Source organism: Salminus brasiliensis, chromosome 1 (assembly GCF_030463535.1).
Source record: "Salminus brasiliensis chromosome 1, fSalBra1.hap2, whole genome shotgun sequence".
NCBI lineage: Eukaryota > Metazoa > Chordata > Actinopteri > Characiformes > Bryconidae > Salminus > Salminus brasiliensis.
In genome coordinates this window covers 68,118,542-68,140,761 of record NC_132878.1, presented here as the reverse complement: position 1 = coordinate 68,140,761, position 22,220 = coordinate 68,118,542, and the positions used below count along the sequence as shown (strand labels likewise).

At 38.9% G+C, this 22,220-nt stretch overlaps 2 protein-coding genes across 2 annotated transcripts; both read left to right on the top strand.

Annotated features, from left to right (window-relative positions):
* Positions 1-1,852: 1,852 nt before the first annotated feature.
* Positions 1,853-8,291, top strand: LOC140552315 (G-protein coupled receptor family C group 6 member A-like). The gene is made up of 6 exons (XM_072676545.1): positions 1,853-2,055; positions 2,191-2,482; positions 3,654-4,457; positions 5,007-5,213; positions 5,305-5,422; positions 7,201-8,291. The coding sequence occupies exons 1-6, from the start codon at positions 1,853-1,855 to the stop codon at positions 8,289-8,291; spliced, it is 2,715 nt and encodes a 904-aa protein (XP_072532646.1).
* A 4,740-nt stretch (positions 8,292-13,031) lies between these two features.
* Positions 13,032-16,943, top strand: LOC140552245 (G-protein coupled receptor family C group 6 member A-like). The gene is made up of 6 exons (XM_072676415.1): positions 13,032-13,216; positions 13,964-14,255; positions 14,373-15,173; positions 15,268-15,474; positions 15,803-15,920; positions 16,000-16,943. The coding sequence occupies exons 1-6, from the start codon at positions 13,032-13,034 to the stop codon at positions 16,941-16,943; spliced, it is 2,547 nt and encodes an 848-aa protein (XP_072532516.1).
* The last annotated feature ends 5,277 nt before the right edge of the window (positions 16,944-22,220 follow it).

Here is a 22,220-nt window from a genome sequence, read left to right as displayed (position 1 = left end):
ATAAGCAACAGTATTTTTCTTATAGTTTCCCTGAGCTGAAAGGCTGGCTGATGGGGTGAAGGGTGTGGTTTTAGAGGGACGTCTGGCATGTTAACAAGGACCCTCGGAGGGATTTGACCACACAAACCAACCCAGGAAATTGCCGGTCACTCCAGAACTGATTCAATCTGCTAAACCTGCAGAAAGAATTGTACTGTAATCAGTAGAACAATTAGTCATATTTTATATCATTTGTACAATTGCATAGCTATGGCCTGCTTTCTCATTCCCCACCTCTATTAGTTATTGATTGAAGGCAGTGACATTTGTTCACCATACTTCCTCTCTACCCTCAATATAATGACTGTCTCCAGCTGCAGCTCTGTCAAAGTGAAAAGAGAGATACAATAAATTGCATTTCTGATTGTTAGTAGTAAATCGGGGCATTTTCATCCATAAATTTTAGTAGCAATTTTAGCATAATTATTTTTTAGCACAAAATCCTGAAAAAAGAAACCACAGCGGAGTGGCAGGGACTCTAAAGTTCCCGCATGTGACTGTATGTGCTGGACAGCTTATTTAATCTTATGACTGGCTATGAGCATTAAGGACAACAAAAACATAGGAAAATGGCTGCTGAAGGCCAACCTGTAAATGTAAATACAGTTGGTTCTACAAAAAACCCGTTGCGGAACAGGGCCACTATAGCGGCCTGGTTCCACCCACTACGCGCGGCTAGGAAGCGGACCTCCAGCGCATAGCAAGCTGCCGATCGGTTGCCCTGCTCCATCTGCAGCAGGAGGTCGCCCTGCGTGATCCTATCTCGGGGGTGTCGGAACACCGCCTTGAAATGTTCAAGGTACTCCGAGAAGGGCTTTTTGCTAAGCTCCTCCCAAGTGGCAGTGGCCCAATCCAGAGCTTTACCTGCGAGACGGGAGATTAGAAAGGCGATCTTAGCCTGGTCAGCGCCGGCTGGTTGATTATGGAGGTAAATCGAGCACTGAAACAAGAACCCCTCCCAAAGCTCTGGATCGCCAGAAAACATATCCGGTGACCTAAACCCTGCCTAACTGAGCTCTAAAATAACATTTATAACTGATCAACCTGATTTTATTAGCATATTAAACTAAGATTTGATTTTAATGTTTACTGTTTAAAACAACAGAAATGTTTTTGAAAGAAATTAAGAGAGCTAATACAGGTTAAGTTACATTAAGTTGACTCACACTTTTCACATTCTTAAACAGAAATAATCTGACTTAAAAAAAGGATGCTGCATGTTTTCATTTGTGATGTGTCTGAGCATTTGCATGCTTTTGAAATGAATGTTCAAAATGCTTTCACATCTATTGTATAGGCAGCAGTAAGAAGGGTGTGACTCCTTGGCATGGTGACTGGATTTTCTTACACACCACGTACATACTGTCTCTGATCTTTCTTGTTGAACCAAACTTGCTATCAAGTTGCTCTCAAAATATTTTAATGTAATTAAAGTAATGGTTTCATTTTTAATAAAACTGAATTCACATTCTTTTAAACAAGTGGCATAATATGTTCTTCTATCTAAAGTTAAATTTACCTTTAAGGATTGTTTTTTTAAACTGACTTTGAACTTTATTATCACACCCTAAGGATTACTAATCTGTAACTACCCACAAAGCAATGCAAACTGTCTGAATTATTCCTGAATTATAACAGAAGGGGAAAAGGCCAGGAACCACCAGCGGTTCTAAGGAGTTTAAGAGCAGAGTTTAAACAGTATATAATGCACAGGCATTTATCTCATGCTGTCTTTGGACTAACAGGTTCTCCCACATTCTTTCTACTGATGGCTTCAGTTTTTTCGTCAGATACGCAGAGTCATATTCACAAAATGGCGTTCACTGTATCTGCTGCGTGTTTTTGCGTTCTGGGAATTACTTTAATACCGGGGTTATGGGTCCGCTGTGATGATTCAGAGTCCCTGTGTGGGGCGTATGCACCTGGAGACATTATGATTGGGATTCTGGGATCAGTTCACTCCAAAGTAAAAGACCTTCAGGAACGTATTCTCCCAGATGAGTACACCTGTACCGAGTGAGTAACAGATGTTCATGACATTGTATTGAATATTATTGTATTTGTATCATGTGTTGATATGTGTAAACATAATTTAGTACAAATACTGATTACAAGTCATTATAGCCAGCTCTCCTTCTGTCTCTTTTCCAGCTTTGATCTGATTCCATTTGTACAGTCTTTAGCTGCAATTCACACCATTGAACTGATAAATGACTCTGGATTTCTTCCTGGGATTCGGCTTGGATATCAAATGTGTGATCCTTGTGTATACGGCACCAAAGCCTTACAGTGTGTGGAACAAATGCTTTCTATTAATGGGTCACTTCCAGTTCACGCGAACTACTCCAACTTTTCTGCACCTGTGAAGGCGTTCTTGGGAGAGAGATACTCAGAGCTGTCAATTCCTGTGGCCAAGTTACTCAGCCTCTACATGATTCCCCAGGTAATAACTCCACTCCACTGGCTTTTTATCATTATATAATGTCTAAGCTTAGAGGTATCTTTAAATCATTAGTCTATTCTAACTAGCTGAGTTTTTTCTTGGGTAAATAGCAAAGCACTTTTGTAAGTCGCTCTATATAAGATAAGAGCGTCTGCTCTAGATAAGAGCGTCTGCCAAATGCTTTAAATGTAAATGTAAATATACACTCAGCTCCTTAATTTTTGGCACCGTTAGTAAAAACATAAAAGTATATATATATTTTAATTAGCTCAAGCTCACACTGAACATATGACAGGAATCTAACCTGTAATCTAATTAAATTAATTTTAAATTAGAAAACAACTTCACAACAATATACCGGTCACAATAAGTGATACTTTTGCTGTTCATTATTTAAAAAACATCTTATATTTGTCTATGAAAGAAACAGAATCATAGAATCATAAAATGGCGAATGAGCGGAATCAACTGCATACAAATAACCTATGTACCGTAACTGCATATTAAATTATATTAATCTATTGATATAAATCTTTCAGATTTGTGATTTTATTTTTCTGAACTATGTGTTGATGATAAATGTGGCATTATGTGCAAGTGCAATGGCAATAGCGTCAGGGTAACCTTGCAGCACTTAATCACTTCCTATACATAAAGGGTTAGTATGTCAATATTTGTGTGTACTTACCTGCCAAACCCACACTATTAAAATTAGTATATACCTTTTATAGTATTAGTGTGTTGCAATTGGGATATACCGCTCTTGATTTTAGCCAGTCACACAGTTCTGTTTTTACATCTACTCTCTATTGTTGGAGAGGACGAGTCTGTGAGCAGACAATGGAATCTATTGTGTAGGAAAAGAGTGAAGTGCACACAATGACCAAAGCATCCATAATGGCATGTGAGATTGACTGTCAAAGTTCAACCATAAAAGTGTTGGAGACTGTTTATTGCTACTGTAGTCTTTCAAACATTTATTTAAGCCTTACACAGACATTTGTGGCACTAACAGTACAAAAGGTGATTGGTCTGTCTTTATATGATAATGGTAATACAAACTCTTGTGTTTCAGTGAGACAATAAATCTTCCAAAAATGTGTTATTGTGACAGGTCTAGTTGTTAGAGCTCAACTCTACATAGAGCTCAATTTCACCTTTCCCTTTTCAGATAAGTTGTACCTCTTCCTCGCCAGCGCTGAGTGATAAATTACGTTATGCATCCTTTTTCCGTGTCATTCCAAGTGACATATACCAGACCCAAGCACTGGCAAAGCTCCTGAGACACTTTAAATGGGACTGGGTTGGAGTGGTGTCAATAGATGATGACTATGGAAAACCTGCTCTTGAGAAATTTCTGCTGGATTCAAGTAAAGAAGATATATGCATAGATTTTCAGGAACTGTTACCCAACTATCTAGGTTTCTTAAATATTGAACAGCGAATCAAGGAGGTGGCCAATCGTATTCGATTGTCCAGTGCAAAGGTGGTTCTGCTCATTTTGCGCCCAGAACTGGTTGAGATGCTATTTAAAGAGATGATTAAAACAAATACTACAAGGATCTGGATCGCCAGTGATGCCTGGTCTATGGCACGCCTCGTAATGAAAATGAAAGACATAAACAAGGTGGGGGACATCTTTGGCTTTACCTTCATCACTTGGAACATTCCAGGGTTTGAAGACTACCTCCTGAATCTGACAATAAGTCCAGGGGTGAGGAATGAATTTATCAGGGAGTACAAGCAAATAAGGTTCAACTGCAGCTCTGGTCAGCAATCTGAGCACACGTCCCCTTCAGCCTGCAATGTGACAGACCCCCAGGAGGTAAACGATGACTACCTACTGCATGCTGTGCACCTGACAAAGGCCTACAGTCAGAGAGTGGCAGTGTATGCCATAGCTCACGCCATCAAAAACCTTCTTCAATGTAACAACACTGCCTGCTCTGGCGATACCAACTTCCCCCCATGGAAGGTAAAATGTATAACTGTACAACAGTCATTATACAAAAGTAAAAGATAGTACTAGCTTCTTATTGTTTATTGTAGTTATATAAACTATAAACTAAGATGAACATAGCATTAGCAGTATTACCCAAGTATAGCGCTGTGTGCTTGTCCAGGCAGCGAATTATATCTAGTGTTCATACTCACTACACTACACTACATATTCACTACAATAAATTTGAGCTCCCATTTTATAATGCGACTCATTACTTCATAGCATCCATAGGCCAAAAAAACTGGTGGTCCTTCTTCCCCTTCAGAGTCAGCTTCTTCCTAGTACCCACTGTTTCCCAATCTACTGAGAATGTCACTGCGGTCTCCTTGATTAACATTAAGGCCACTCTTGAAAATTCTTTCTTGATTTGACAAGAATCTGACTGGAAATCATATTATTAAGACTGAGAAATTTTACACAGTCTATCTATTCAATACATTTGTGGTTTCCATGATACCCAATGGTAAAATGATTGTACAGTTTATATTCTATAAATGAATCTGTTTTCATTTGTATTTGCAGCTTGTTAGCATTCTTCGTAAGTTGACCTTTAACTTGGACAATGAGACATATTCTTTCAATGAATATGGTGATTTTGAGAATGGTTATGATCTCATTATGTGGAAAAAGAGTGATGACGAAAGATTGCCTGAGGTGGTTGGAAGATACCTTATAAAGAATGGAAATGTTGAGGTTCATGAGGATAAAATTCCTTGGTCCAACAGTTCGGTGAGAATTATTTTAATACTGCCTGCTGCTTGTGCATTCATTTAAAGGTGTCAAATGCAGAAATACAGAATATGTCTGATTTTACTTCTAGGTGCCATTGTCCAGATGTTCAGAGCCATGTCCCCCTGGAAATGAGAAAAACATATCCAGTATCTCATGTTGCTATACCTGTACCAACTGTAGTGAGGGATACTATTCTGATAAATGGGGTAAGTATGTGTCATGGCATGTACGGCCAGACAAGATGAGATGAACACTTGCAGAGATGGAACTAAGCAAGATAATTAACACAAAATGATAACAATAAAAAACAATGAGCAGCAAACTAACGGCCAAAACGGGAAACCAAACAGAATGTGACAAACTAGATGGTGAAAACAACAAACCTGGGACTGGGAGGAGCTTGGAGCAACAGGGGATGAGCAGGATACAATAAAGAGGTAAACTAAGAAAGGGGACAAATGAAAGCCACAAGCCAAGCTTGGGATATAGGGGTAACTAGAACAGAGAACCAGAGCACTGCTCTGTGTAAACAAATGGGGTAGCTGGAGAGCCAGCTGGCTGACTAGATATCGAGGCAAGCCCAACCTGAGTATGCTGTGACTGCCTCATGAGCTGGGGTCACCAAGAAGCATGAGCAGGAAGTGACACAATGTGCTTGCCTCTAGAACCAGACTTAGATATCTCTTGAATCAGATCAGAACACTTGCCAAAATGAATACACCACAGACGTGTGTAGAATCAATTCACAGCGCCAAGGAGTCATCATCCAGATCCTTAAATGCTCCCAGTCCCAGGTGAAACACATGAACACGAATCAACACAAATGAATAGGAAACCAGGTGGAAGTTCTTATATGGGCCTGTGGGCAGCAGCCCAGGATTGCCCCGGGGGAGGGTGCGATAACAACGGCCTGACAATATGTACCATAGACTTACATGAAACACAAACAAACACACACACAAATGCAGCTACAAATGCAATGAATAAAATATTTTTTAATTAGTAAAATTCTTAGTATAATGTATTAGTAATTACTAGTTTAAACACATTTATACACACATCACCTCATTAATAATAAAGAAATGTAGATGTTTTCCACTACGAGTGGGGAGACTATGCAATCAAACTGGCTTTATATATAAATGATTTGTGCAGTCATTAAGTCAAACATGCAGTCGCTCCTGCTGTTATTGACATGACAAAAATAAAGATTGAAAAATTCAATAGTCTAATAAAGTATGAAATACATTCTTATGAAGCCTATTTTGTTCGGTCACATGACTAACACTGCTTTAAATGCAAATTATTACATTATATATATATAAAACTTATATATATAAAATATATATATATATTATATTTATATATTATAAAACTACATCTGTAGTTTACTATTTGAGAAGTATTACTCCAAGTGTATACCAGATTAGTATGAAAAGAGTTATGCATCGATCTGCAACCTTTTTCTTTGCACCAGAATGTACTATTTCAGGAAGAACAAAAAGGTGAGAACTTAACAAGGCTAAACAAGAAAAAGGCAGTTAAATCACATAATATTGTTTTTTCTTCAGTTTATCACTATGTCCACTAAATCCAACAAATCCACTGATGATGCACATCATGCAGATCCTGTCTCTTATGTCTAGAATATAAGATTCTTTACTTTCTAAACAATATAAGTTGTCAAAGTGAATTATCTGGGGAAGCAGTCTTGTGAAATTAGGTAGATTATAAACAGTGGATTAAAGTCATGTTTTGGGTTTAGATTAAATGGAATTTATTACAGTCTATTTAAACTTCAGTTACATTTAGATATTTGGCTGAATACTAGTTCAAGTCATTGTAGTCATCTATGAGTCATCAAAATAGCACTTTCTGTGTTATTAAACAAAGTGCTTTATAAACAAATAAGTTAACATTTTTTAGTTTTTTAGTTTAAGTTAACATCGTTTAGTAATACCTTATTCTTTCTTTCTCTTTGCAGATCAACCTGTCTGTAAAAAATGTCCGAATGGCTCTTGGTCTCTTCCAGGGTCAAGTCAATGCCAGGAGTGGAAGATCTGGTTTTTGGAGTGGTCTTCAGCTTATTCCATTGTAGTGATGGTTGGAACAATAATAGGAATACTGCTGCTGGTTTTCTCACTGATCTTCTTCATTCAACACAGAGAAATACCTCTCATACGGGGCATCTTATTGATTTCTTGTTTAATGAAGTTAGGGCTGATGGTGAGTTTTGGAAGTGTAATAGTCTTCTTAGGCAGACCAAACATCCATCTTTGCAGGGCACAACAGGCCATGTATGCTCTTGGGTTCACTCTCTGTGTGGCATGCATTCTGGTTAAAGCCTTTTACACATTGGTAGCGTATATGGCTTATAACCCAGATAGACAGCGTGCACTAAGAAAGCTTGATAAACCTCTTGTCATCATCATCATCCTCATTCTTGGTCAAGCTCTCATCTGTATCTTCTGGCTGATATTTGATCCTCTTGATGTTCAGGAGACTCCATCAAAAACTCAACCATTAACCCTGAACCTCCTGTGCACTCAGGGCTCTATGTATGGCTTTGGTGCGATGCATGTCTACATTGCTTTACTAGCAGTGATATGTTTTATAATGGCCTTCAAGGGGAGGGATAATGAGACAGATCCTATAGTCTTCAGCATGCTCATCCACCTGTTTGCCTGGCTTTGCTTCATTCCAGTCTTTATCACACAAGAAGAATTGCGGCCTATTGTCCAAATCTCCGCCATTATGGTCTCCAGCTATGGTGTCATCTTCTGTCACTTCACTCCAAAGTGGTATAAAATTCTCTCAGAAAAGGCTGACACACGAAAGACAGCAAAAAGCCTGGGCAGTCTTCCTACAGATGGCCAAGACTCTGGAGTTGTCAGCAGGAGATCATTAGAGTCAATATCATTGCCCAGCCAACCACGGGCCAGGTTTAGTTTTGTAGAATCAAATATATCTGACTGGGATTGTAGCAGCCTTTATTCAGAAGTTCCAAGTTCCATCATCTCCAACAGTGTTGCTAGACTTAGAAGAGTAAGTCGTCAAAGACCAAGAAGTCTCTAAATCTTTTTATATACATTTTGTCTTTCTAAGCTATGTACATTATCTACAAAACGTATAAAAAATTAGTGTGGAGAAGTTTACTTCTTAGAATGAAACTTGCATTAGCAGTCAACTAGTGTACGTATTGTCCAAGGACTCATTTCTTTTCCTTAACTTATGACTGTGACTAATTTTATATGTCCAGTTATTCATTTCATTAATTATATAATATATATTTTTTATTTTTGTTTGATTATGTTTTTTTATGAATGATGTGAAATTATATTTTTATATATTTTTGGTTTCTCTCTATAGTACTAAAAGCTTAGCTTTAGCTTCAGCGTCAGCTGATTTAAATGATCTTTTGAAACATAGTTGCAATTCAAATGATTCACACCTCCTTGTAAATTAGGTTTATTAGCAACACTTACAAACGTTCAGCTGTTACAATAAATCATTTGTCAACAGTTTAAATAGGTCAAACCAACACATTTAACAAGTGTTTTTTAACACTTGTTTTTTAATTATAAAATTACATTTTTATGTCATTACATTCATCTTTAGTACTTAGTAGAGCACTATGCATGTATTTGTCACTGTACAGTGTAAAGCGAAATGTGTCCTCTGCATTTAACCCATCTGGTAGTGAACACACACACACACACACACACACACACACACACACACACACACACACACACAGCGGTGGGCAACCAACTCCAGCGCACGGGGAGCAGAGAGAGTAAAGGGCCTTGCTCAAGGGCCCAACAGTGGCAGCTTGCCGAGCCCGGGAATCGAACCCACAACCCTGTTATCGACAGCCTGGAGCTCTAACCGCTGAGCCACCACTGCCCCACTGCCCCTGCATAGCCAGAGACCAGTTTCTGGCAGCATTCCTGAGGAATCTTAGCCCATTCCTCACAGACAATGGCCTCTAGTTTTCTAGTATTCATGCTACAACCTGGGAACATCACAACCTGGTTTGGGAACATTACCAAGCAGGACAGACGGGGTCTTCTAACTCCGAACCAGGATTGTGACTGTTAAGACTGTTGACTACTCCTTACCCCCAAACACACACACACACGCACACACTACCTGCTACTCAGTTGGACAACATTTTGTTGCACATCCACTTGACAACTCATCTTTGCATTCTACATAGTTTTTTGTAATTTGTGTGAATTTAGTGTATATATTCCTTTTTTTATTATTAAATGTTTGTTATTATCTCTGTATGGATGTTTCATACTTAACTTAATTGATGTTATTCTTTAATTGGTGATATTATGATATTATTGTAATTTTAAGTACATTTTATGCTAATTACATAATGGCAATATAATAGCAACCTTAACATCATTTTAAAGAGCAATGCATTTGAATATTCTGACAGTACAATTGTAATCTAAAAATGTTTAAATATCCTAAATATATAAAACATAAAATCAAATAGAATAAAAAAACATTTAACTTTAAACACAGTTGAAATATAGCTCATTCATGTTAAGGGTCTCTCATTAGATCACAAAACTCAGAGCCTGATTATGCCTGGTATTAACATGCATTTTCTGGTGATTGGATTGCAAAACTCTCCGTTCACAAAAGCGTCTGTTTTGGGTCACGAATCATATAATTTTTTGGAACAGCAAAAAAGAAAAAAAGGGAGACAAACTGTGAATTGTCACTATATATGTAAGATCTTGCTTGATGTGTTCATGCAAAAAGATGCTGCACTCTATACAATAAATACATTTCTTTATTTAATTAAAAACATTATTTGATTGTAAGAGCTTTTTAGAGAAGAAGGCATTGGAGCATGAGCAAAAACATATATTTTTTTAAGGAAATAAAGACATTTGTCTGTGATCTAGAGTGCTGCACCTTTTTGCATGAAGATCTTTTTTGCACATCTACAAACAGTTGATTAAAGGACCTTTTTTCTTGTTTTGACATGCTTTATGTTTTACCATTGTCATTAAGATGACCAATCAATGTTTGTGCTGTTAGTGGTGTTTGCAAGTTCTGCTGTGTTTGGATACTCACTTACTGGACTGAGTGATGCATTCTTAGTGTGTATCAGGTAAGTTATGTTAAAAGTCTCCTTCACCATTATGGTTAAAACTTTGGCAGTTCATCTGCAGTTCACATGTGTGCCGATTCGTACCTGTCGCAGTCTGCTCTGTGTGTGCAGTGGCCGTTATAGATGTATTGGTGATTACACACCTTGCATTCTTTTCCCTGATAGTGTCGTTGTCTGTGTTCAGCACAACTTATAAACATTCTGCAAAAATATATGCAAGTAAACACAATAGGCAAGATTGAGGTCAGCAAAAATGATCAAGGCCAATAAGTTGAAAACATAATTATCATAAGAGGTTTACCTAATTTGACAATTTTCTGTATTTTCTGTACACTTTTGCTTCCAACCAAAACCTAACTGTAATATTGCACAGGTTATGAGTATTTAGTACATGAATAGCTTTTGGTGCTTTGCATTAATTAGACTGCCATCCTAGGCCATTATATTGCCTTTTAAAAGGTTCTTCATATGATCCCTTGGTCAAGACCATAGAGGAACATCTGTTGGATCCGTTAAGAACCATTTTGTAATACAGATGAGTGTGAAGAACATTTAAATTGATAAAGCACCTTTACATCAAGAAAAGACACTTTAACAGCTCCTTGGTGGAGACGGTCAGGAGTATCAGGATTCTGGGAGTGCACCTCTCAAAGGACCCTACCCTGACTCTCAGCACCAGATCTTTACCATAGAAAGCACAGCAGTGCATCTTGTTCTTGCAGCAACAACCCTTATTATTTTTTACAGGAGTGTAGTTAAGAGTATTCTGACCCAGCTGTGTCACTGTCTGAAATGAGATTTGCAATGTCTCAGACCCTGCCTAGGATAGTGAGAACAGCTAAAAACATCATCCAAGTCTTCCTCCCTCCCATTCAGGACACCTACTTCAAAAGCACATCCTTCAGCATAGTAGAAAATCCCTTCCATTCCATGCCAAGCACTCTCTACTCTGCCCTCTTCAGTCAGGAAGAAGTACTGCAGTCATTCTAGTAAGTTCCCCCAGACTCTAAGGTTCTATCGCAAGGTTCATTTCTTCCCCCAGGCTGTCAGTTTGCTTAAACTAGGGCCCCACAATAGTGCTGTTTGTAGTGATGAGTAATCTGCAGTTGATCTATTCAGAATTCTTTGTACAATACCAGCTTATAAACAGTGATTTGTAAAAAAAAATTCCCCCTTTACAAATTTTTCTAGTATCCCATAATAGTTAAACATGACCTTTATATGTTTAAACAACATGTACGAATGTAATATAATATAGCAAGCAATGCAATGATCTATAACAACAAAAAAAGCAGATCCATATCTGAGTGGCAGAAAAGAAACAAAATGGACATGGCCATGGTTTAAGTACACATGCTGTGGCCGGACCTTAAACAAACAGCTTGCAAAGTGCAGACAACACTCACTGTGGGCTGATGCAAAGGAGAGGAACTACAGAAACTTGGGCTGGAGTTCTGGGCAGCTTCAGCTCCAAAAGGAGGAGCAGTGAATTTTCTCCATGAGAAGGTGAAGGTTTGGGTGTGATCCTTCTCCGAAACTTTCGTTATTTCTTCATGCAATGCTTGAAAACATAGCAATATATTTGAACTAAAGCTGTTTTGTGAAGAAATGTGATTTCAATTGTCTCCAGAACAATGTGAAAGGCTGACATCATAACACATTCATTAAAAACATTATTTAGGCCTAATTAAAAAAAAAAAAAACATAGGTCTATGTCTCTCGAACTGAAAAAATACTATTGCAGTCTCTTCTGTATTCACTACTATCTGGCAATTATGTTGGCTTCTAAAACATCTTAACTAAAGTAGCCTTCAGTAAAGCATTGTTTAAGAACTTGAGGATGTTTAAGATCTAAATAACTATTTACACAGTATATGGACAAAACCATGGACTTGCTTAAAATGCTGTCCCACTTTAACAATGTGCTACTAAAATTCCAATTCCTAATACGTTTTTCTGGGCGACTTTCTGGAGCATCATAATCATCTTTTATATGTATACATTTTTGCCCTAAAAACCCTAAATCAACAAGTGTTTAATGTTTAGTGTTTTATACCCTCAGTATCTTTTACCTCCAAATGTTATATTATTTCACTACTGTTTCTGTCATGGCTTTGAATGGCTTGTTAACATTCTTTTGAATGGCTTGTTAACATGTTTTAAACATGTGACCTCTGACAAAGATTACCCCTTTAACAGTCTATGGCCTGCCAGCGGGCTGAAAGTGTTATTACAACCTATTGCCAAAGAATAGTCCCACCAGTTTGTACAGAAGTCCCTATAATTAAATAATAAGGTGTGTAATAAATAATATACCTTAGTATGTGCTTTGGAGGGTTAAGGAGTGGTTTAAACAGTAAAAATGTTTTTTTTAATAATAAATTTGCATTGTACTGTTATTTTACTTTTACTGATTAGGAGTTACAAGTAGAGCTTTGTGAATATCGATCTGCTGCTCTGCAAGTGTATTTTGTATTTAGTTTTTTACATTTAGATATATTGTTGGCCATTCCTACTCACATCAGGCACTGACCAAAGGTGTGGTATGATAGTAAATAAACATGTAGGGACTCGGCACTCCCCTTTAGGAACTTTTTGTTTTGTTTTTGCTGGTCTAACAGGTTTTCATTGGTGATGATCACAGAACACAATTTCAGTTCTTTTTAGGCATTCACAACATGAGGTCTCATGTGTGTTATGTTCTGGGGCTGTTTGTGATGTTGGAGTTGTGGGGCAATGTCACACAGTCCCCCATTGGTGCTTATGCACCTGGTGACATTGTCATTGGGATTTTGGGTTCAGTTCACTCAAAAGTAGAAGATCTTAAGGGACGGATTCGCCCAGAGATGTTTACCTGCACAGAGTAAGTATTAAATCTAATTATATTTCTATAATGTATATATTATAGAATTACATTATATTATTTATTTTCACCCATTCTGAGGTGGAAATGCCACAATCTGTGTTGCTGAAACTCATTTCTAAACTGATATCATCTGGATGATTCACGACAGATACTGTAGCTTTTAGGTGATTGGAAGTACAGTTATGTGAATTCCTGTTGTTATTATAGATTGCCATGACCTGCAGTTATCACCCACAGTGTTTTTTTTTTTACCAATAAAAATATTTCAATGGCAATTTTATGTGGCATTTAGAGACATTTAGGTATAGATGTGTCTCCAAAAGCATAATTTCAGAAACCAGAATAACAGTAAAGACACTGACTTGAATTGACCATGCTGATTGAAGCCTGCCTGATCTGATTATGTGATAAACAAGCTGAGGTCCAGTTTCCCAAATGCTTTTTTGTTTTAAGGTTTTCGTGGTCCATCTCCCACAATTCTGTTATGTCTAACTCCATGTAGCACAGTTCCTATATATATTGTCTCAAAGATAAAACTGTCAAAATTCAGTTATTGGTAGGGTTTCTAATTTAGTTTCTAATTTGTCTGTTATCTGTAAAAGCAGAAGTCTCAGACCAGGTTATCTTATAGCTTATGATTGAAGAATTGACATTCCTCCTCCACAGCTACTACAACCCATCAGTACATCATCCAGGATTACAAAAACCTGTCTTGGTTACCTAAGTCTCATCTTTTCTTTGCAGCTTTGACTTAATACCATTTGTACAGTCTTTAGCTGCAATTCACACCATCGAAGTGATCAATGACTCTGGATTTCTTCCTGGGATTCAGCTTGGATATGTAATGTGTGACCCTTGCATTCACACTACCAAGGCATTGCACTGTGTGGAGCACATGCTTGCTCTTAATGGGTCACTTCCAGTCCTCTCTGACTACTCCAATTCCAGTTTCCCTGTGAAGGCATTCTTGGGTGAGAGGTACTCTGAATTGTCCATTCCTTTGGCCAAGCTGCTGAGCATTTACATGATTCCTCAGGTAATTTTGAGGGGAGGGATAATGAATGAGTGTATGATCCTCTTGACAAATCATACGGTTTGCATTACCATTCAAATGTACCATGTATTCAAATGCCACACATGTTTCTCACAACAGATAAGCTGCACATCTTCTGCATCAGCACTGAGCAATAAGCTGCGTTGTCCATCTTTCTTTCGCGTCATTCCAAGCGACATATACCAGACCCAGGCACTGGCAAAGCTCATGACACGCTTTTCCTGGGACTGGATAGGAGTGGTGTCCCTAGATGATGACTACGGCAGATCTGCTCTCGAGAACTTTCTGTTGGATGCAGAGAAAGAACATTTATGTGTAGCATTCCAAGAAGTGGTACCATACCTAGACCACACATACAGCAGACAGCGCATCAAGGAGGTGGCCAATCGTATCCGATCCTCCAGCGCCAGAGTTGTGCTGCTCATCTTGCAACCAGAACTGGTTGAGATGCTTTTCGAAGAAATGATTAAAACAAATACTAATCGAACCTGGGTTGCCAGTGATGCCTGGTCTAAAGTACGCAACATAATGAAGATGAAGGACATAAACAAGGTGGGGGACATCTTTGGCTTTACCTTCCACACAGGGAACATTCCACGTTTTGAAGACTACCTCCAGAATCTGACAATAAGTCCAGGGGTGAGGAATGATTTTATCAGGGAGTACAAGCAAATAAGATTCAACTGCAGCTCTGGTCAGCAATCGGAGCACACGTCCCCTTCAGCCTGCAGTTGGACAGACCCCCAGGAGGCGAATGACGACTACCTGCTCCAAGCTGTGGATCTGACAGAAGCCTACAGTCAGAGGGTGGCAGTGTATGCCATAGCTCACGCTATCAAAAAACTTCTTAAATGTAACGACACTGGCTGCTCTGGAGAAACTAACTTCCCCCCATGGAAGGTAATTTGTTTTAAAAAATAAATTCATTATTAATGTTTTCTTACTTTACATCAGACAAAACCTTCTAATTAACATCTAAATGTGTTTACCTCAGCTTGTTGAGAATCTTCGTGAGATGAACTTCACCTTGGACAACCAGACACATTTCTTCAATCAATTTGGCGATTTTGAGAATGGCTATGATCTCATAATGTGGAAATCTAATGGTAGTGAACGATTTTCTGATGTAGTGGGAAAATTCCTCATAAATAAAAAAGAAGTGGAGATTTATGAGCACACAATCTCATGGTCCAACAATAAGGTGAGACAAAATGACCTACTGTAAGCCAAGGACAGTTGTCCCCAATATTTCAGTATTTCCCAATAGTCACAATCTTCAATATAAATATACACAAATAAACATAAATATTTTGATACAGACATTACAGTTAGCAGCTTATCAACAGAACTTTTAGCTGTACTAAAGCTTCAGCCTTAAGACGCAAGTAGTAGTATGATAGTTATCATTGGAAGTACAATTATATTTGTTATTGATTCTAAGAAAAAATAGATATGTGGCATATTCTTTTTCGATTTCGAGCCTAGTTTCAACCCATAAAAGCAATTCTTTATCTAATTAATTCTTTTAGGTACCAATTTCTAGATGTTCAGCACCTTGCCCTCCTGGTACCGTGAAGAACATCTCAGATGTGGCTTGTTGCTATACCTGTACTATTTGTAGTGAGGGAACCTATACTAATCAGTGGGGTAAGTAAGTAAAGTACTAGACATGTATGTTTATACTATTTTTGTACTATCTAAACTGCATTTTGTGTCTCTCACTCAGATCAACCCACCTGTCACAACTGTCCTAACAACACCTGGTCTGAAAAGAACTCAACAGAGTGCAAGCCAAGAATTATACGCTATCTAAAGTGGAATGAACCTTATCCAATTACACTGATGGTGGCAGATTTAATAGGCGTGCTGTTGCTGCTAATCTCTTTCACCATATTTTTAGTGTACAGATCCACAACTATTATTAAGAAGTCTGACTTTAACATGTCTTGTTTAATGATGCTAGGACTGTTGATTAGTTTTGGAAGCGTTATAGCCTTCATTGGTAGGCCAGACATCCATCTCTGCAGGGCACAACAGATCATGTATGGTCTTGGTTTTACCTTCTGTGTGTGCTGCATTCTAATCAAGTCTTTCCGCAACTTCATTGCATTTATGGCCTTTGACAGAGACAGACAGCACAAGCTTGGAAAGTTGTATAAGCCTCTTGTCATCATTATCCTCTTCAATGGTGGCCAAGCACTTATTTGTGCTTTCTGGTTGATTTTTGCTTCCCCTGATGTTGACACACCATCAGGTCAAAGTATGTACATTAACCTTTTGTGCACTGAGGGCTCTATAATTGGCTTTGGTGTGATGCATGCCTACATTGCCTTCCTAGCCTTCATTTGTTTCTTGTTGGCCTTCAAAAGTCGAAAAGTTCCTCATGATTTTAATGAGACAGGTATCATCATATTTAGCATGCTGATTCACCTTTTTGTCTGGCTTTGCTTTATTCCTATTTACATCACCAAAAATGAACAGCGGCCTATTGTTCAGGCTTCTGCCATTTTGGTCTCCAACTACGGCATTATTTTTTGTCACTTCATCCCGAAGTGCTACCAGGTCCTCTGTGAAAAGACAGAGAATTCATGGCCTGCGATCAGGGAGCGGCTATTTGCAGCCATTCAAGGAAATGTAACTAAAGGTGTTGCTGATCCAGTTAAAAATTAAAAACAAAACAATACTAGCAACAGTTTTTCTTGTTCAAGCAATATTTTATAATACATATTGAGCATGAGCACATATGTGATGAAATTTCATTTAAAGAAATCAAATTCTTGAAAAACAGTTCATATATACTGTTGTATTTTATTTATTCTTATTTAAATTCTTTTTTAACTATGGTGTTGGATTCAGCAATTTTTTGGAATTGTATAAACATTAAATATATTGAAGATGTATGTGTTTGTGTAAAATATGGATCTGTTAATGACCATACCATCTGTGATCCTACTTTTACAATCTCTTTAGCTCACCACTTTTCAGACATACTGGCATAGTCCAGAGCTGTGGCATGAGTCCAGGAAAGATTTCAGTGGAGGAAAACAACTTAAAATACACAAGCTGTACTCCACTGTTCCATTGTGTCAATGGAAATACACAGCTGGGAGTGAATGCAATGATGTAATGATAAATAAAATGAGATCTGACGAGTCAGTTTTAAGCCTGTGTTTTTGTGTTCACACTGTTAAGAAACATAAATACACTCAGCCATTTATACCATTTCTAGTTTGACATGGGCATTACAATGTCGTTATTAATGTTTTCATGTGTAAAAAGGTATTTAGCAGTAAGAAAAGATTCAGTAAGGTTTTTGATTTTGAAAACAAGAAAAAAAAAAGTTTTACACTGGATAAATATGATTCATAACTATCACAGTCACAGTCCACCATAAAGACAATAACACTGCTGTCCAATCTCTATTTTTGTCCTTTTTTAGTTTTCTCCATGGTTTGAACCCTGTACTGCTCTGTACTCTATATAAATAATTCTGGATGAGTAGATTAATAGAAATGCTCTGGAATAAACTCTTATTTTACATGAACTTCAATTGTGAACAGTTTTACCTTCTCCTGTAAAGTCACCATTTAGGAGAAACATGTTTTTCATTAGACAGCGGCAATAAGGAGTTCTACTCTACAATCAATAAGCATTTATTAAAGCTTGGAAAAACTAATGAACAGAAAAATGGCAACACACAAGTCACCATCTTGCCTTGATAAGCTTACACTCTTACGTGTGGCTTTATTCTTTTAACGTGACCATCTGTACATGCTAAGAGCGGGGATCTCCAATCCTCCTTTATCCTCTCAGCCACTTGTCTATTTGAGGAAGGCACAGCACAACGGAGAACTTCAAGAATGCATCAGTTCTGTTTACTGGTCACACTCAAAGGAAAACAGCTTGAAACAACAATAAGAAGAATATCTGGATTGTGGCAGCAACGTAGAGCATGACTGGATCTTGAGAGAATAGAACAAAAACAAAAAAAACGTGGAGCAACTGCTTCTTTGAAAGTCCAGACGTGCCGAGAGGAAGACTGAATCAGGCAAGATGGAAAGCACAAGCTACATTTCTTAACAAGGTATTTTATACACACAACCGAGTCTGTACCTTTGGTTGATCTAACTGCTGCACAATCAACACAAGGATCGAATCAGTCTATTAAAATGGGTTGTTCACCATCCAAAGGTCAGCTTTTTCCTGGAGTCTCTGCCCAAAAAGTTCTGCAGCTTGGATCACAGGAAAGTAATAACAATTTAATCTCTAATGGAACAGAAATTCACAGCAAAACAGAGACGGACGTCGTTTCGGCAGGACTAACAATATTAGAGGAAGAAAAAACACTAGAACCCCTCCAAGGTGAAGGACCTTCTCTCTCTGATGAAGTATGCGATACAGCAGCAATCAACAGAGAAGCAGATGATGTAGGATTAAATGTGGATTCACAAGAAGGATTGTTGCCACAAGACAAGGCAGAGACAACTAATGAAAAAAAAAAGAAAAACAAGGGAGCCAAAAGGAGAAAGCAAAAAGACAGGATGAGAAAAAATTTACATATTCAGTCAAAAGTCGATTTCTCGGAAAAAATGATGAACGCTCATCAAGCAGCATATGCTTATTTGAACCCCAACATTTCTAAATATGAGTCCCTTTTAGGACTCTTGGACCAAGCAACAAAGACTCAACTGTCTTTACAGCCTCTTGCGGCCTTGCTAGCAGTTCACTACGAGGAAATAAACCAAGCCTTGGAGGAAATGGCAGTGGAAGGAGAGCAAATGTTGGAAGAGCATGGGAACCACATGGTTTGGCCTGTTGCACTTAGTGAGGTTTTGTTTAACCCAACCAAATCAAACGTTGAGCCATATTCCCACAAACCTCCGCCATACATGCTGCAGCAGATGCTTCAACACTCCACTGAAAACATGAGGCTAGTAGGGGACTCTGTGAAGGGGCTGGGAGATGCTGCTTTGGAAGAAGCAGCAGACTACTTTGCCTCACTCTCTCGACTGCTGGGAGAGAAGCTGGTACAGAAGAGAGCAGAAGAGAGACGTTTGAAACAAGTGCTGAATTATGTGGAGGCTGCTGCCCTGAGGAAGTCTGGTCTGGAAGACTCTGCCTTGCACAGTGAGGATAGTGGCATTGGTGGAGATAATGAGTGCCAGAATGGTTCTGTGGGACTTCGACGCCACAGAGAGAGTTCTGGCTCAGGGGTAAGCACTGATTTGTCATCTGGCTGCCCTGAAAATATCTTACCTTCTCAGCTGCACCTTAATGGAGTTCATGAGGTCAGAAATGATGACGAAGATGATGATGACGAGGAGGATGATGAAGATGATGACGAAGAAGATTCCAATGAGGATGAAGAGGAGGTAAAAGATGAGCAGGGAAGGAATATTGTTGTTACAGAAAGAAATATGTCTAATTGCTCTCAAGCAGACCCCCAAAATTATTCAGTCCAGGCGGGTTTGCAGAATGGCAAGTCAGTCAGTAGTTCCTTAAAATGGACTAATCAGAGAAACACAAATATCCGACGACCGAAAACTGCAGACGGTTCCTCAGTAACAAGTCAAGGGAACCACAGGCATTCTCGTTTAAGGGGCCCACGCAGGGCACATTCTGCTGATTGTTTGTACAGCAAAGTAGATGACTATACAGTGAAAGCGCAGAAGAAGGGCCAGAGGGATAACCAGATGGCTAAAAGCATTGAAAAGTCTTTGATTGGAGGGGCAGCCCATGGTAGCCTTGGCAGGACAAGGTTGAGAAGACATTCATCGGAAGGCCAGAATACAGCACGATGCTATGGTCTCCAATACGGGAGCAAAGGGCCGTTCAAGGCAACACTGCCACCGAGCTCGCCTCCTGCATTTGCGCCTGTACCGCCTGGCAGAAATGCAGTCAAACGACTTATAAATACATTTAGCCAGGGGGTGCATGAGAAATCCAATCAAAAGCCCCTTAACGGGCCCATGAAAGTTAGAGGAACCAAGAAGGGTTTTCTGCCCATTTTAAGCAATAGCAAGGGAGCTGTGTCCAGCAACGGAAACAACAATAACAACAGTTATTCAGTTGATCAGAGACCTGAGGATGTAGATGTTGACAGCCTCCCTCCCCCTCCTCCTGAGGTACTGATGGACAACTCTTTCGAGAGCAATGAAGGCCCCTTTGATGATGAGGAAAGCACAGAAACCCTAAGTCAAAGATGTTCCACAGAGAGACAGAGATGTGGTGTTTCTCGACTACGAGCGTCACTGCAGACGGTTACTGTGCTTCCCAGCCGAGCCAGTATTCCACGACGCACTCAAAGTATCTCACCTGCCCGACCTATTAGGCAGTATGCTGTGGTTGGAAGCCAGGAAACTGGTGTCAATGCAGAGAATAAGGAGGCAACCAGTCTTTATCAGCAGTCTCGAAAGATAATTCACCTGCGCCATTCCTCTCATTCTCCAGCCAAGACTGGCATCATCAGAGCAGAGTCTATAGGGAGACAGGGAAGCAAAGACACAGGTGAAAATGATGCTTTGGCCCCTTACCCAAACAGCTATCCGCCAACTACTCCACCTGTCTCCAGAGCCCGGCTTCCACCATCTTGTCCCTCTGTATGCCACAGAGTCCCTAGTCCTCCTTCTCTTTCTCCCTCCCCAGCCTGTGTACAGTGGGGACCTTCCACCACACCATCCAGTGCCGGCACCCAAAGATGGACTAGGAGATGTAGTGATGAAGAAAATCTCACTAGTTCACTTTCATTTAATGATGCTCGCTCTGTGTTTTGTCAAGACACTCAGTCAGGTCCCCAGTCACTGACACCTTCCTGTAAGTCTACACTACCAAGACCATGGGGAGAACCACCCAGAGGAAGGCTGCAGACTATTCAACTGTCTCAGACCTACATGAAAAGTAGCAGTCCTTCACCTGTCGGATCCACCCTTACTGACCAGCATCAGACACTACCCAGTGCCTCCCAGCCCCACATCCAGAATAGTGAGAGGTAAGTATTACCCATGACTTTCTGAAACTGCATATGAATTTTGCATGAGTGGACAAGTATTGTTTGTTGTGCGTGTAAATTACAACACGTGTATTTCAGTGATTTTGTAGGTATAAACAACCACCCAAATACACCTTAATAAAAGCAACTGGTCCATCTGGTGCAACACAGATCACAGCTGTCAGTCAGCTGTCTCCTGGTCTGTCTCAGTTGGATCAGCCTGTTTATCAGTCTGGGTGACCTAACCTCTAATCTTCAGAGCAGTTCAAATGACTATTAGCCAAACAACAACAACAACTAATTCATTCAGCTATTCATGCTGGTTCATTCATACTTTGTCAGTTCTTCTGGATTTTCACAAATGCAAATGCAAATATAGGGTTGAAGTTTCTTGCAGAATATGTGGTCTTTGCCCAGGCTTGACCCTTCAATACCCTAAAAATGTGGGCCCATACATCAATTCTTCACCCAATTTATATTACAAATTAGTTTCATAGCAATTCATGAAGAATTAATATTCTTAAAATTTACACATAAGCAAAGCCCAGATTTACATTTCTGACAAAGAATAATGTAAAAGTGTTTTAATTGTTTTTTTCAATGGATTTGAAATGATACATAAATGATGATAAATGATACATGTAGAATGTCTTAATGTTAGTGACATCACTCTGCATCAAGTGTCATTTGATGCTTCTCTCATGAATCTCATGAATCATATACAGGAAGAGAGTGAGAGAGGAGGAAATAGGGTACTTTAGTACCACCAAAACAACCAGGGGAATTCTGCTCATTCAGAGAATTTGAAACTGAAACAGTGAAACCATTTAATTTCATCCACATTTACAGGCATCACATTAACACTGTACATTTTATATTTATTTATTTTTTTAAACAAAGTCACAATCAATAGCTGCTATTTTCAATATTTCAGAAAATGTTAGTTTGGTGGACTGTAT

Excerpts from the sequence above, each read along its gene's own strand:
- LOC140552315 (XM_072676545.1), top strand. The coding sequence starts at position 1,853 with ATGGCGTTCACTGTATCTGCTGCGTGTTTTTGCGTTCTGGGAATTACT. Across the intron at positions 2,483-3,653 it reads GCCTCTACATGATTCCCCAG|ATAAGTTGTACCTCTTCCTC; the intron begins GTAATAACTCCA and ends TTCCCTTTTCAG. Across the intron at positions 4,458-5,006 it reads CCAACTTCCCCCCATGGAAG|CTTGTTAGCATTCTTCGTAA; the intron begins GTAAAATGTATA and ends TTGTATTTGCAG.
- LOC140552245 (XM_072676415.1), top strand. The coding sequence starts at position 13,032 with ATGAGGTCTCATGTGTGTTATGTTCTGGGGCTGTTTGTGATGTTGGAG. Across the intron at positions 14,256-14,372 it reads GCATTTACATGATTCCTCAG|ATAAGCTGCACATCTTCTGC; the intron begins GTAATTTTGAGG and ends TTCTCACAACAG. Across the intron at positions 15,174-15,267 it reads CTAACTTCCCCCCATGGAAG|CTTGTTGAGAATCTTCGTGA; the intron begins GTAATTTGTTTT and ends TGTTTACCTCAG.